Source organism: Macaca nemestrina, chromosome 11 (assembly GCF_043159975.1).
Source record: "Macaca nemestrina isolate mMacNem1 chromosome 11, mMacNem.hap1, whole genome shotgun sequence".
NCBI classification, from domain to species: Eukaryota; Metazoa; Chordata; class Mammalia; order Primates; family Cercopithecidae; genus Macaca; species Macaca nemestrina.
Window position 1 is genome coordinate 99,839,130 of NC_092135.1, and position 15,868 is coordinate 99,854,997.

Below are 15,868 nucleotides of genomic sequence, written 5' to 3' on the forward strand. Positions count from 1 at the left end.
CAACTGCAGATGTGCAGAGACTATGTGTGTGTTGAAGGCAATTCTTTGGAGGAACAAGAATAATTCAAATGAGATGGATTAGACTGGAGGTGAATCTGAAGTGGAATTTGGAAGGAGGAGAGAGGCAGGGGTTAGCATATGGGTGGAACAAAAGACATTGCAGGCAGATCCACAATTCTCACTCCCTTCCTGGTACCTCTGCCCCCGCTTTGGCCCCATTCCTCCCTGGCCACTCCCATCCCAATCCCCTCTTCCCAGTCCAAGCTTCTAGATTGTTCCTTTTCAGCTTTCTCCTCTCAGGCTTGGGACTTATAACTCTACTACTTCATGCAAGTGTACACGCTTGGATGTACATGCACACACACACACACACACACACACACACTCTCCCTTCTCTCCACTTAAAGAAACTTGCCCCGTTGGCCCTCCTTTAGGATCTGTTATTCCACATGCTGAGAATTGCTGGGGATCTTCAAAGTTTTCTAGGCTCCAGCTTTTGCCTGACGCAGGTTGATTAGGAAGAAACACTCACTGTCCAAACTGATGTGTTGTTAGAAACGTGGGTTTTGATTTTTCCTGGCTGACCCAAAAGCAAAGCCACCAACAGAGGGGCCCTGGTGCATGGATGTCTAGGGTTGTGTGTGTATGTGTGTATATGTGTGTGCGTGCGGGTGTGTGTGTATGTATGAGAGACAGAGAGAGAGAACAATCTGTATTCCTTCCCTGTTCACCCAGTCACAGAGCCCAAATCTACTTTGACACTTTTAGAAAAATGAAAAGATGGAATCTTGCAGGAGGCTGCCTGCACTAGTGGGGGAGACCAGGAGTGCTCACAGCAGGAGGGAAGTTGACTTTTCTTTATACATATAGGGGTTTTTCCATGCAGAGTTTAAATTATGCCTGATAAAAGGACTTTCGTGGATGTTTCAGTTCTTTCAAATTCTCCTGGCTTCCTCCCAATTAAATGAGGTTTGTCAAAGCCACAGGGCTCTGCTGCTGCTGCCTCGGCGGACAAGCATTTCCTGCAGCGACATCTCGAATCCCCGAGGGAGAAGATGAAAGGGCCGGTGCCAAGAGACAGGGGAAGGCGGGGGCAAGATTGGGTGTGTGTGCCTCTGTGTGTGTGTGCTTGTGCACTCATGTGCACGAGCATATGTGTGTGCTTGTGTATGTGTGTGGCAGGGTGGTGGGCATGTAGAAATATGTATAGAGACAGATGGACAAGTAGATAGAAAAAGCAAAGCTACCAGGAAAGAAAAATAGAGGAAGAGACAGAAGCAGCCAGGGCTGGTTTGTGCACCTTCGTGACAGTGGCCCTCACCACCAGCACATAATCTACTAAGAGATGCGGTCCTTGGCCTGGCAGTGCCAGCCTGCTTTTTCATTGCCCCTGGCAATGAGCCTTTATTAACAGCCTCCTTTGCAGACAGAGCGTACCAGTGGGTAATCACAGTTCCCAACCTGCAGGGACATAGAAACTCCATCCCTGAGGAGGGCTGCCCCAGGCATGAGAATTGTGCAAAAATCGGCATGCTCTTGTGAGTGATTTGTAAGAAGAGTTTCTCTGCCATAATTATGCAAGAAATTTTGCTCTCTGGTGGCATTTTAGTATACAATTATTTAAGGGCTTATATTTATATCATTTTATTATTCTGGTTTTCTTCTGGTTGCAGGATAACAGAGTTGTCACTTTAAAATACATTCTGTTTCCCCTTTGATCTGGAAGATGCCAGCTCTTATTGTCTGCCCTCTAAAGAAGACGATTAAAGCATAAAGCCTGGGACTGGGAAATACGTGGAGAGTGGAAGGACAGCCTAAATCCCAGTGCAGGAGCGGCATAGAAATTCCGCACCAAATGAAAGAATTGTTCCAGTCCATCTCTATTTTCATGACGCTGAGAAGTCCCAAACAACCCTTTCCCTAGGTTGTGGCAGTATGCTTAGCGTCAAAGGGCATTTATCAGGGGGTTATTTGCCAGGAAAACCAGGAATTCCAGGATTAGTTTCCTTTTGGACAGCACCTGAAGTGGAGAAGTGTGAATATTAGAATGGCAAGCGTGTGGGAACTTCTGCCAAGTTCTGACATTTTCCCTCATTGACTCGTGAACACCTGAAGAAACACTTGTTGAAGGAGAAATTATTGGTAGTCCCTCTCAAAACACAGCCAACGGCAAGCTAATTGCTTTTGCAGATGGCCAGGGAGTCTCTCTTCCCACTCAGACATCGGCTTATGGCCACACTTGTGGTCCTCGTGGCTGAGCCAGCAGGGCAGGACGTCAGCTGGAGCAGCTAGGACCTAAAATTAGGCCCTTGGCAACTCCCTAATCTTAGCTGCAGGTTCAGCTTCTTCATTTAATTCCCTTTGCCCTCAGCATGAACTTGGGCTCTGGGAAAGGAACACTGTTTAATGATTTGGGGGTGGGGGTAGTAGAAAATCATTAAGCTGCCCCTTCTCAGAACTGGCTCCGCTCTGTTCTTGCAGGAAACCTTCCAAATGTTACCCTTGGAAAGTTAAGACTGATTTTGGAACCTAGCCATTTTGAACTACAGACACTGATCCAGAAAAGTATTTTTTATCTGAGGCAGTAAATGACACGTGATTTAAGAGTCTGGTCCTTAAGCCATGGTCCTTGATCGTCAGGACATCAAAGGCTGTCTCTCTTTCTCTCTCTCTCTCTCTGGGTTGGTCCCATTTTGCTTGTTAGCCAAGTCTCATACTTGAGTCTCCCATTCCTTCCTGAACTAAATCCCCTTCTCCTTTAAAACGGGTTTTAGCATCTTAGGGGGAAAAAATCTTAAAAGCTTGCAATTGTTTCACAAGTAATTTTGCAAAAATGCTGTACCACAGGCCCCATTGTTAGCGTATACTTATGTACACATACGGATGGAAGAAAGCATGGCATCTACCTCTACCTTTGATCACACCACCCCTATATCTATACTCTGAAAGTTCTTCAGCGTGCCCCATTGCCCTGTTAAAATCTGAGTTGCATTTTGTTTTGGTTCAATGAAAGAACTTCAGGCCTCTTCTTTGAGTGTTGTCTCCTTAATATATTCGAAGGTCCCTATGATATCACTTCCCAAAGGCCACTTTAGGCTGAATTCCTTGAACTTTTGTTTCTGAATGCAAATTCTGTTTCTCCCACTTTTTAGTCATTTTGTTTTATTGTTCTCTTCTGAATCTGTTCCAATTCTTTTGCTTATGTCTGAGAATATGGAGGCAGCTTAGACTCAAATTTCTTGCATGGTGGGAGAATCATGTTCCATTCATTCATTGGAGGTTTACTGAGTGTCTATGAGGTGCGATATTAAAGGATACAAAAATGAATTCGTCATGGACCCTGTCCTCAAAGAGCTTACAGTCCTTTAGGAAATAAGACAAGTATATAAACAGCTGCAGATGAAGTAAACAAATAAAGTGCTCTAAGTGTTCGAAGGAGGTGAGATTAACTCTAGCTGTGGGGATCCAGGATGATTTTGTGAGTGGGCCTTGAAAGATGATGGGTCTGGATGATTGGGGAGGAAGGGCATACGGGGAAAGGAATGTCATGTTCCTCTCAATACCATCTAAGATCATTCCGAAGTTGTCTTATTTTTAATAATAGTGGCTCAGTCTTAACTCATATACCATTGTAGTTTTTCTTACCATTGTATGCCTTTTTGCAACAATTTAAACATTCTTTAACATGTACTAATCAAGCTTAGTTTCACTCTAAATGCTTCCACATAATTTCAAACCTATTCTGTTTATTGGTTTTATTGTCTATTCTATTCAAAGTTGAACCAGAATATTTTGTCATTCTATGAGGCCAGGTTTCAGGGACTGGGGATTTTGGAAAAGAGGGAAGGAAGAGTCTCAGTCATTCTCTTGACTCTATGCTACTTCTAGGAATTTGTAACATAACTCAGACCCATCTGTCCACCTTTTGAATCCTCCATCAATCAGCCCTTAAGAAGCACATTTGGAGATGTCCTCCATAACACACTTCCTCACCTTCTATGCACAAAGTTGTTCCCAATCCATTTCAATACATTAAAGGAGATACTGGGTTGAGACACGGTTTATGGGGTTGCATAGCATTGTGTTGCTGGGAGAAGTCTGGGCAAACCGACTCCCTCAGCCCTACCAAGCCCTTAAGTTGGTTAAATGTGTTACGTTCATGGCTGAGTCTCCAAGTAAAGATAAATAATTCAGAAAAGAGTTATTTATAAAGACTACTTATTCCATACCTTCATTATATAGATGAATCACTGATGCCCAGGGAAGAACAATCGTACCTGCCTTTTATTGGACATCTATATGCTTTAAATTATCAAGCTGTGTACTAATTGGTGAGGCTGGAATTGTTATCCTCATATTACAGATTAGACAGCTGGAAGTGAGGTAGGGTAATTGCTTGAAGTCACACAGTTAGAAAGTTGTAGAGCCAAGATTTTACTTCAAATCCGACTCCTAAAAGCTACTCCTTTCTTACCATTTGTTGTTCTTGCTGAAGATCCCATAGGAACTTAGCTGCAAAACCAAGATTAGAATCAAGATCTTGATGCCCAGTTCTGTGCTCCTCCCACTCTCTCATGTACTGTGTTTATTTTAAAGCTTTTCTGGGAAAGATTCCACACATCTCCAGGTAGCGTGTTTAATATCTCACAATTAAGAGGGCTCAATTTATGTTGAATAGAGATTTACGCCCCAAAACCAACTTCTTCCTCAATGCCATCTTACCTTAGTTTCTTTTCTTTTCTTGTAATAATTATGCAATCAGCCTTGAGTTTTAAGATTTTTTTTTTTTTTTTTTGAGATGGAGTTTTGCTCTTGTTGCCCAGGCTGGAGTGCAATGGCATGATCTTGGCTCACTGCAACCTCCATGTCCCAGGTTCAAGCGATTCTCCTGCCTCAGCCTCCCGAGTAGCTGGGATTACCTGCCTGTGCCACCTTGCCCAGCTAACTTTTGTATTTTTAGTAGAGACAGGGTTTCACCATGTTGGCCAGGCTAGTCTCAAACTCCTGACCTCAGGTGATCCGTCCGCCTCGGCCTCCCAAAGTGCTGGGATTACAGGTATCAGTCACCTGATCCGGCCAAGATTTCTTAATCAGTGGTGATAATTGTTTTTGTTTCACCGGTAACTCATTCAGGTGAAACTCATTCAGTTTTATAAGACAAACATCAAGGAATCCAATGGAAAATGAGGTGAAGGCATAAAATAGCAATTTATACAAGAGGAAACAAAAAGAGCACAGCAACACATGGAATAAATCGACTGCTTTACTAGGGATAAAAAGTACAAATAACCGTTAAATTAGTTATTTTTTCCTGTAATCTAATAGCTCCCAGTGTTTGTGAGATTACGGTAAAATGATTCCCTGCTGATGGTAGTGAAACTTTTGCAAAGTATTATAGCATGCATATCAGGAGCCATAAAAATGATCATACCCTTATACCCTATGCCTTTGTTCCTGGAAATTATCCAAAGAAATAATTGAATAGGGGGAAAAACCCTAAGACCTAGATTAATGAAAATGTTCATTGCAGTGTTATCTATAATGTTTTACAATTTTTTGAATAAAGAGAAGCAATGTAACTGTTAAACACCAGAGAACCAATTGGACAAATGTTGGTGTATGGACTCAACATACAGTACTATGTAGCCATTTTAAATGATCATTAATAGAAGTGTGTGATATTATAAAAGTTCTTATGCTATAACATGAGCTATAAGAAACTAGAATACAGAATTGCATATTACAATTGACCTGTGAAAATTAGTATGTACATGAACAAAACTGAAAGGTAGTGTACAAAATAAAAATGCTCTTCTAGTTTAGTGGGGTTGTAGGTCATTTCCTTTCTCAGAGCTTTCTTTAAACTGGTGTTATATTGTCTTAGTTGTTTAAAAGAATAGGTTAAAACAAAACGGCACAGGCAGTCTGAGCTGGGGATTGAGAGTTAAAGGACCTGAGTTTTCTTCTTTTTTGTTTCCCAACATAATGTGTTTTGGCTGTCATTAACCTCAGTTTCTCCATCTGCACGATGGGTTAACACTAGTTTTCTTTACCCCAGATTGACAGAATATTTATTTTTATAATGCTTTTAACTCATTGAGTGCAAGAAATTTGGTCCTGGGAGAATGAAGGGCAGGAGGGAAAGGAAAAAATAAATAGGCATAATTAATTTTAAAAGGAAAGATCATCTGCTTTAATCGGAAATGTATGTGTACTGTGCCCCTAGTCAGAGTTTTAAGTGCACTTCGTGTTAGTTAGCAACTTCAATTTAAAGTGCTGTGTGATCCTCTGGGCTTTGAAGATATGAAGCCTCTATACATACACATGAGCTAAAATTACCGCATAATCACGAGGATGTGTGCACTTTGAATAATTAAATGCACTAAGCATCTCCAGCTGATGGATTGATGATGTGGGAGAGTAGTGCAAAAACCACATGACACGGAAGATTACAAGACATTTTGAAATGATAGCTGAATTTTCAACCTTTTTTTTTGTTTGTTTGCTTGTGCTTTCTCTTTTAGCCATTATGGTCAAGTAAAAGAGATCTGATTATCTTGTTTCCTGTGAAAGGTTATTTAGCCCCTCAATCCCATTAAGTCACTTTCTGCACTCCAGTGCACTGAGCCTTGGTCGGGTTATCAGCCCAGGAAGAGTAAATGGAGACACCAGGATCGGATTTCTAAAGGAAGGAGAGTTAAAGCAAAGTTTGAAAGGGGCGACAGCCAACAGCCATGAGCTTAGGAACTCAATTAGACTAAAAAGACAACTATCTCATTATCTCGTTCTGAAATGATCTAAATACATAAGAATCTAAAAGTTTTAAATAAACTTGTCCTGCTGACTGTCTAGATGACTGAATTTCCCTTCTCAAAAAATTTTTAAACACCCGCTTTCATATTTATTTATTCTAAGCGTGAAGCAGCTGCGATAATTATGCTGTCAGCCTTGGGAAGCTAATGAGGAGCCACCAGAGTGGAAGGTTTTGCATTTGTGAGATTGCTGAAGGAGAGCCGTGTACAGCTTTTTTCGTTTTTTCTTTCCCTTTCTTTCTTTCTTCCTCCTTTTTCTTTTTCTATGAGTTGGGAAGGAGAGTCTGGCAGTCCACGGCCAAATTGGAATCCTTTTGATTAACCGGTTGCCTTCCCAGCATGTTCTGCCAGATAGTGTCTCTCTCTCTCTCTCTCCCTGCTTTTGAGGAGCTGCTGCTTTTAAGGGGCAAGGAAGCCGAAGGGAAATCCCAGCTTTTCATGCCACTGTCCCCAAGGCAAGAGGATACTTCTCCCCGAGAGAAGTTCCCCAAATGGTTTGGATTTGAGTTGATTTGAGAATAATCGGTAAAGTATACGCTCTGTTTATTTTAGCCGTTTAACTGTCTATACTATGACAAGATCTAAAATAAAGTAGAATACAAAATTGCATATTATAATGTCCTTGTGAAAGAGTCTTATACATATCAACAAATGGTATGATGGCTCCCCTTTCCAGCCTAGCCAATATGCGATTCCAAATACAAGAAGACTAGACCCCAGATTACCCACAGCATTTAAGGGCACGAGTTTAGGCCAGGCGAGGGAGAGCTGGCAAGTTTCTTTCTTTTTTTTTTTTTTTGAGACGGAGTCTCGCTCTGTCGCCCAGGCTGGAGTGCAGTGGCCAGATCTTAGCTCACTGCAAGCTCCGCCTCCCGGGTTTACGCCATTCTCCTGCCTCAGCCTCCCGAGTAGCTGGGACTACAGGCGCCCGCCACCTCGCCCGGCTAGTTTTTTGTATTTTTTAGTAGAGACGGGGTTTCACCATGTTAGCCAGGATGGTCTCGATCTCCTGACCTCGTGATCCGCCCTTCTCGGCCTCCCAAAGTGCTGGGATTACAGGCTTGAGCCACCGCGCCCGGCCTAGCAAGTTTATTTCTTCCCTTTGGGTGTGAGCAGCTTCCAGAAAACAGTACTATTAAGGCATTTTATGCTTTTGGTGCACTAAGGACAGAAGCCTCTCTTTTTGTTAAATTGTGAGATATTTTGAGCAACCCAGGTTTATGCAAATTGTGAACCTGGGAAAAGCAATGCCCAAGTGGAAGGGGGCCCTGAGCAAATTTTGTGGATGTGCTTTGGCGACAATGTGGCTGCTGCCTCTTGCTATTTTTCTCAGATATCTGCGCTAATACTTGTAACAATGGCTACCATTTATTAAAACCATATTGTGTATCAGAAACTAACACAAGGTGTTTTGCATATATTGTCTTATTTAAGCTTACAGCAATCTGCCAGGAAGTTTTATTTTCCCCACTTTTCAGATAAGCCCCTTGCAATGTCAGCTTTTGGAGGAGTTGGCCCATAGCTTTAGTGTAGTGAGCATTCAGGAGTAGCTAGCACTTAACAAACACAGGCACTTGGGAAAATGTGAACTGCCAGTATTCTGAGCTAACCAAATACCTGATTTGGACATCAAAGGTAGTATATATATTTTCAAATGGTTGTGTTTTTTTTGTTTGTTTTTTTGTTTTTGTTTTTGTTTTCAATTTGGAAGTTGCACCTTAGAGTCTATATAAATAGATTTCCAGCTGGGCACCGTGGCTCACGCCTATAATCTCAGCACTTTGGGAGGCTGAGGCAGGTGGATCACCTGAGGTCAGGAGTTCAAGACCAGCCTGGCCAACATGGTGAAACCCTGTCTCTATTAAAAATACAAAAATTAGCCAGATGTGGTGGTGCTTGCCTGTAATCCCAGCTACTGCAAGACTGAGGTAGGAGAATCACTTGAACCTGTGAGGTGGAGGTTGCAGTGAGCCGAGATTGCACCATTGCACTCCAGCCTGGGCAACAGAGCGAGACTCTGTCTCAAAAAAAAAAAAAAAAATTGCCTAATGTATCTAATAAGATTGGAAACTTTCTAAAACGTATGTAGCTCAGCGTGATGCTCATTGTCTATCACTCTCTAACTAACATCACCCTCTAACGTCCGGACTCCTTGACATGACATTAGCTCCCTTCGCTATCTGGTTCCGACCATTTTTCCAACTTTATCTCCCAGTCTGTCTTGTTCTAACCATGCAAGATGACTTGCAGTTCCCTCAAACACTTTTCTTCCTTCATGTCTTTTCTCATGCTGATCCCTCAACCGGGAATATCCTCTTTGGCAGTCCTTTACTATGGAGGGCATAGTCATCCTTCAGGTCTCAAAGGGCACCTTGTCTATGCTCTCCTTGTCCATAGACTGGAGGGAGGGGTTATCATAAGCCTTTGTTTGTGCCTCACTTTTGGTCCTTGTTTGTATGTGTATGTGTGTGTTCCTCCCAGTTTTATTCCTATTTTTATCATCTTCAACACATAGCATATTGCCTTGCACAAGTGTTCACTTGGTAAATATGCATTAAATTGAATTAAATAGAAGGCACTTGCCAACTATTGGATTCAGTAAAGTGAGTCATCTATGAGTCAGTATGAATTATTAGTAAATAAGTCTGGCTCATGCTTTGACATTTCTTCAGGTGACAAATATTACAACAGACAAAAATATACCACAAAAGATCCCAGGAAATAACATATTGGTGCTTCTCTCTTTTCATTCCTACAGAGGAGTCTTTGTTTACAGTTTCAGGAGTGAGGCTCAAGCCAGAAATATGTGACCTTTTGGCCTCCTACCAGAAAGGTCACCACCCAGCCCAGTTTAGCAAACGCTGATGAAAAGAAAGGGCGAGATCACCAAGGTTCTTCCAGGTAAGTGATTGCAACAGTGAGGTTCCTTATGGACAAAATTGAAATGCAATTGGTGCCAAGTGGAGAGGACATTGCTCAGGGATTCAGAGCACCTCTGTGCTTCTAGTTCTTCCTCGCCAACTCTAGGACAGGTGGCCTTGCCTCTTCAGGCCTCCATTGCCTGGGCTGGGCAAAGAGAATAATTACATGCATTGCCTATCTCTTCCACTCCTGGAGCAGGGATAAAGTTCCTAAGACAGAACTTCTAAGCTTCCTCATCAGTGTGAAATCTTCAGCTGACACAGGTGGGATGAAGGATGAGAACTGTTTTCCCTTAACTAGGGAGTTCTCACTGTCAACTGACAGGGCAAAATTTGTCCTGATAAGGGTAACCAACTGTCCAAGTTTTCCCCAAGACCAAGGGGTTTCCTGGCTGTAGGATGCTCAGTACTAGAATTGGCACAGTCCTGGGTAAACCAGGATGGTTGGTCACTTTTGTGGCACAAATTACCTTCCAGGGTAATCTTGAGTAGGAAGGGGTGCTGTGAATGATTTTCCCAAAGCCACTATACCCCTTAAATGAGTACTGCTAGCAGGCACAGGAAGCCAGGTGGGACAACTCCGAAAGTCACCATAGTATAGACAACCCTGCAGATGTCTCAAGAGCACTTCCCATACTGGGGCTTCCATGATGGTAGATGGAATCAAGATAGAGGAATCAAGGTAGAGCCCACATGCAGAGCCTGCCAGCCAGCCTGCCCGCCCGTTAGGTGACCCTGGCTATATCCCAAACCACAAGCATTATCCTATGATTTGGCCACCCATTTGACAACCACAGCTTGGCCATGCTTCCCAGGGGCCTAGATGGTAACCACTGGCATCTCCCTACACACCCCCGAACACTATCACTCACATGGCTGGATTCACTCTTCATTCTTTCTTTTGATCTCTATCTTTGGCTGTCACGATTTAAAGGCATATACACATTAAAGATATCTGCTTCCTGGCTCTTCCAAGATCATTGTCTTGTCTTCAAAGAGCAGGGAAGTTTTAAAATTGTAGCTGATCCTCAGGGCATTTTATGAAATACCTAAGTTTGTATTTTGACAATACACATTTAGAATTACAATTGGTGATATAATATGGTATTTCCCAAGCAAAATATTCTCTAGAGCAGAGCTTTCACTGTATAATTATTTTAAACCTGCTAGTTACAAGGACAGAATGAACTTCAGCCGCATTCTGTGAAGTGGAGGGCTTACCCTTCATAAAATTATCAAAGACACTAATGGAAATGAACTCAGATGGTGGTGCTCCATTAACATTATTATTATTTCTATTGTTGTTATTTTATTTTATTAAGCAACTGGAAGGTAGGGAGATAACCTTACCTTTCTGATCTACAGTGACCTTCCACAAAGAATTGTTACCTGTAGACATAAATTGGTTACAATAGAAAATCAATTAAATGCAGCGTGTCAAGCTTGTGGGCTGCACCAGCAATTGAAGAAGGGAGAAGGCAGATTTCGCCTCTGCTGGAGTAATCTCACGATGTCCCTAGGCCTTGGTACAAATATAAGGAGATAAAACCGAGATGAGCCACAAGAGGGAAAAGCTAGAGCAATTAAACTGTTTAATAAATGGCTTGGGATCAGCAAAATCTAGAGTGCTAGAGTTAAAGAGACTAAAAGCAGTAATCACATGGACACTTGGGGCCTGTAAATCTTTTCCAGTGAATTGAATTTATGTTAAAATATTCACTTTTCAGGAGAGTCAAAATGTAAATTGGGATATTAGGACTTCGTAACTGGCAGCAATGCCTCAAAATTAAGATTCTTGAAAGAGCTTCAAAATGTTGGTTTCAGGCAGGGAAGAAATGTATACTAATGTCTACAACAGAGAAATAGAGGGGAACTAAAATTTACTGGATAGATACTACACACCAGGCAATACAGTAAGGGCTTTACACCTACTCTTTCAAAGCTCAGCATGTTTTGAGCAGTCGGTGGTGAGTTACAATAATAGTTTATAGAATCTATCTGGAGATAGATTTTGATTATTTGTAAAGCTTTCTCAGTTCTTATAACCAGGGTTAAGATGCTGCTTCCCTTATGCTTTATCATTACCTTTTCTATTAAGATATATAATGCCATCAATAACTTTGCAATGTTTAACTATTTTCCTTCATCAATACTCTGTTGTTCATTATTTTGATTGTGTTTATTTTTCATTCACTTCCAGGGCTGTATTTCTGCAGTTTTGATTTTCATTTGCTTCAGCCTACTAAGAAGTTTCAAATATAACTCCATACTGAACAAGGGGTTTTATGCCCTCGCCTATGACCTGAAATAGTTTAAATATGATGTTCGAGGCAACAGTACATAATACTGGAGGAAAACGCAAAGGAAGGTTATTGCTATTGTCATTTGCCTAGAATTTAAGTGATTGATTTTAAAAAATTAGACATAAACTAAGATAGTCTGAGAAGAGGACTTCTGAATAATTTCATTCATTTGCCATTTGATAAGAGATTCCTGGGCTAGAAGGTTGATTTCCCAAAAAGACAGATAAGAGACTGATAATGTGACAAGAATCTGGAGACAGAGCTGGTGCTTACAGAGACCTGCCACTCCTGTGTTCGCTTACAGTGTCTCCCAACAAAAGGATTTCTGTGGCAAAGAGAAAACTAGTCTAAAGTTTAGAAAAGTCTCCAGGAAAGACAGTTTCTGGGATAACATTGTCAACAACAGGACTTCCTGAGGACTATTTATTATTGTTTTGTAGGGGGCACTTCCTCACTCACTAAAGTGGATTATCAGAGCATACTACCACCCAACCCATATTTTAGGAGTTTGGATTTGGCTGCTGATTAGAATTGAATTTCAGGCTATCTCCTCCTACTGAATCTCAATTGTCTGTGATGATGGCAACAGTGATGGGGAATCTAAGCACTGGTTTGATGGTGGAGATATTGAATAAATAGATGGGAGCAGAGTTCCAAAGATAGAATTTAAGCCCTGTTGTACCACCACCACCACACACACACACACACACACACACACACACACACCCCTCAAGTAAAATGAGAGATCTGTCTTAGCTAACATGTGTGCCGTTTTATACAATGACTCCTTCTAAAAGAAGCCAGGGAAACTCAAATCACTTCTGTCTATGGATCATCTCAGGAAATGTAGTAGCCTAGAAACCAGAGACCTCTGTATATTCTTTGGAAGAACAAGGAGGAACTAATTAAGAGAGAATTAAAAAATAGTAACTATCCCCCAACGTCTGAGATGGGAAAAGGAAAAAGACACATGGGTAGCCCAAATCAACCTGCCTGAGTAAGTATTTGATTTTAGTAAGGCATTTGACAAAGCCTGTCCAACTGTACCTGAAAGATGAAACAGTGTGGGTTGGGTGATGGAGCAGATATATGTACTCAAATCATGGTAGTTATTTAACCCAGAGAAAGGCCAGCTGTGGCGTGCTACAACGTTCTGTCTTAAGTCCTATTCTGGTCAAATATTTTTATTAATTACTTGAATAAATTAGAGTACTTGGACAACTTATTCATACAACTGCTTAGAGTAAGTACTATTATTATTAATTTATGACTTCCATTTCACAAAAGGCGAGACTGAGGCTCAGTGAAGTTAAATAACTCCTTCATAGTAGCATGCCAGACTTAAGATGCAAACCTCAGACCTGGCTCTCCAATGTTCCTGATACCTGTCAAATTTAGAGAATATATAACTCTTGCAGAGGCAGCTGCTATTTAGTATTGGATCACGATTCAAAAGACACCTTGCTAGAAGCCAATGAACAGCAGGCCAAAACAACGCTTATTTCCATCAAATTTCATCTGACTTAAATTCTTACACTTTGGGCTACAACTTAAAAAAGGCTGTGACTTAGTGGAAATTGGCACTTTTAAGTACAATATGAATTAATAGTATAATTTCGCTGTCCCCCAAAGATAATGCTAGTACCAATTGAAAGCTCAGGGATGCTACCGTTGACGCATCAGCAAGAGTTCTTGAGCAGCTTCACCTGTCCATCAGTACACTGAGTTCCCACAACAGTAGTGGGATTCCTCTGCCTCCCTGAAGATATGAGAGCTGTAGGAGGGATTCCCATGTTGGAGGTTAGAACAGCTGACCTCCAGTGTCCCATCTAATTCCAAGATTCTCCAATAATGAGTTTGGAACAGCTGTGGACAGACTATACTTGGAATTATGGTTAGATACTATTGCTGCAGGAATGGATAGACAAATTTGGTTTTTTAAAAATTGATTTTATTACGTGGAAGTTGACAGAATTATCCTCTTTATAATGGAAGATACATTATGCTTATGCATATGCATATACATTATGCATATGATTATGCTTGTGCTTCCTTCTTTAATGGATTTACCTATTCAAAAGCTTAATAAAAAGTATAAGACTCTAAAACATTTAAATCTTTCATTTCTCAGTTTTATCAAATAAACATTCCTGGAATTTGTGCATATTTTTTCATCCCATGTTTTTGTTGTTTCTTCTGTATAGACAAACACCAGACTTTTAAAAACATAATTTATTTTTGTTCAGTTTGAGGCACTAGTTATTTTAGTAATGCTTACTTAGCCACTAGTGCTATTCACCTAATATTTCTGTCTTCCAGGCATCCATAATGCGGTGGCACTTCTTGGCTCTCGGATGGCTGGATATGGCCATGTGGTTAGTTCTAGCCAATGAATTGTGAGGGGAGGTGATCTGTGTCACTTCTGAGCCAAGCATTCATTTGATTGCCAGCATAAGACCCTCCAAATTTCTTTCCTTTTTTTTTTTTGTTTTGTTTTTTGAGATGGGGTCTCACCATGTGGCCTAGGCTGGTGTGCAGCAACTATTCACAGGTTATGATCATCACACACTGCAGCCTCAAACTCCTGGGCTCAAGCAATCCTCCTACCTTAGCCTCCCAAGTAGCCAGGACTACAGGTGTGCACCACCACATCTGACTCAAATTTCTTTTTACTTTTCCCTCGGTTCCAGTGACCAGGAGTGTTTAAGATGATCCCAGAATGAGGAGATGTAGAATAGAGTTCCCGGATGACATATGATGAAGGTGTGGTGGAAGAGAGAAGTAAAACTTTATTGTTTTAAGCCACTAATATTTTGAGGTTATTTGTTACTATAGTGTAACTAGTCTATCCTGACTGCTACCAGGACACATAAAACACACACCTGCACTATCCAACGTGGGAGCTACTAGGAACATGTGACCATTTATATTTACATTTGAATTAATTATTAAATTAAATTTAAAAATCAGTTTCTCAGTCAATTTCAATAGCTCTGAGGCTGGTGGCTGCCATATTGCATGATGCAGCTACAGAACATTTCTATTATTGCAGAAAGTTCTATTGAACGGTGCTGACATAGAGTGTCAGGATTTATGTGAAAGTTGATAGTGATGTCTTCTAACATTTCTTGATATTTTAAGTGTGCATTTAATACCACCTTGAAGTTAGTCTCGAAAGGTTTTGCCTTTTAAAAATAAAATCTCTGAGAGCCTCCAGTGGATGTTGGAAGAAAATAAATCACTCTGAAAAGTTACACTTCTTAGAACCAAATAACTCAGAAGGTCTTTTCCTGAAGGTTACATTGACAGAGAAGATGAACACCTTTTGTTTAGTTTTGACACTTTTCATTAATAAATTCCGAGGGCAGTTTTATTTTGGTCCATCCTCCCTGATTTTCTGCATGTTTTCTACTTCTAACTCTTCTCTATCCCTAAGTGGGTTGATGTGCACCTGATATAAGATCTCATGTGCTCAGTAATGAAATCATCCAAGTTTATTATCATCCTTGTACACAATTGTTTCTATTGTAAGAACTATTAATATCATTGGATATTACAAGAAAATCTTGTAAGTAGACCAAAATGGAACTAAGATATAAAATAATCCTTCTCATTAATTATTCAACAAACATCCAGGCAATAGAAATACAAAGATTAACAGTTTCCCCAAGGATCATATAGTCTAATGGAGAGTTAGCTTTAAATAAATATAAGATCCAATGACAACATATCAATCTACCCTGTCACAGAGGAGATGATGTAGGCTTTGTCTTGAAGGGAGAGTGTGCCAGGCAGACAATTGAAGGGATAAGAAGATCCCCAATGTAAGGGT

The 15,868-nt window shown here is 40.9% G+C and overlaps 1 protein-coding gene across 7 annotated transcripts in view; it reads left to right on the top strand.

Annotated features, from left to right (window-relative positions):
- The window catches only part of LOC105468092 (cyclin dependent kinase 15), a 117,348-nt gene extending 103,323 nt beyond the window's left edge, over positions 1–14,025 (top strand). For 5 of the 7 annotated variants that reach the window (XM_024788606.2, XM_071073193.1, XM_011718054.2 and 2 more), the window contains 2 exons: positions 9,571–9,713; positions 11,934–14,025. In XM_024788606.2, coding sequence (XP_024644374.2) covers positions 9,571–9,677 — 107 coding nt within the window. In that variant the 3' untranslated portion in view covers positions 9,678–9,713; positions 11,934–14,025. Of the gene's footprint in view, positions 1–9,570; positions 9,714–11,933 lie in introns of those variants that run through there. The other 2 variants (XR_979284.2, XR_979285.2) reach the window with 1 other exon arrangement.
- Positions 14,026–15,868: the final 1,843 nt, after the last annotated feature.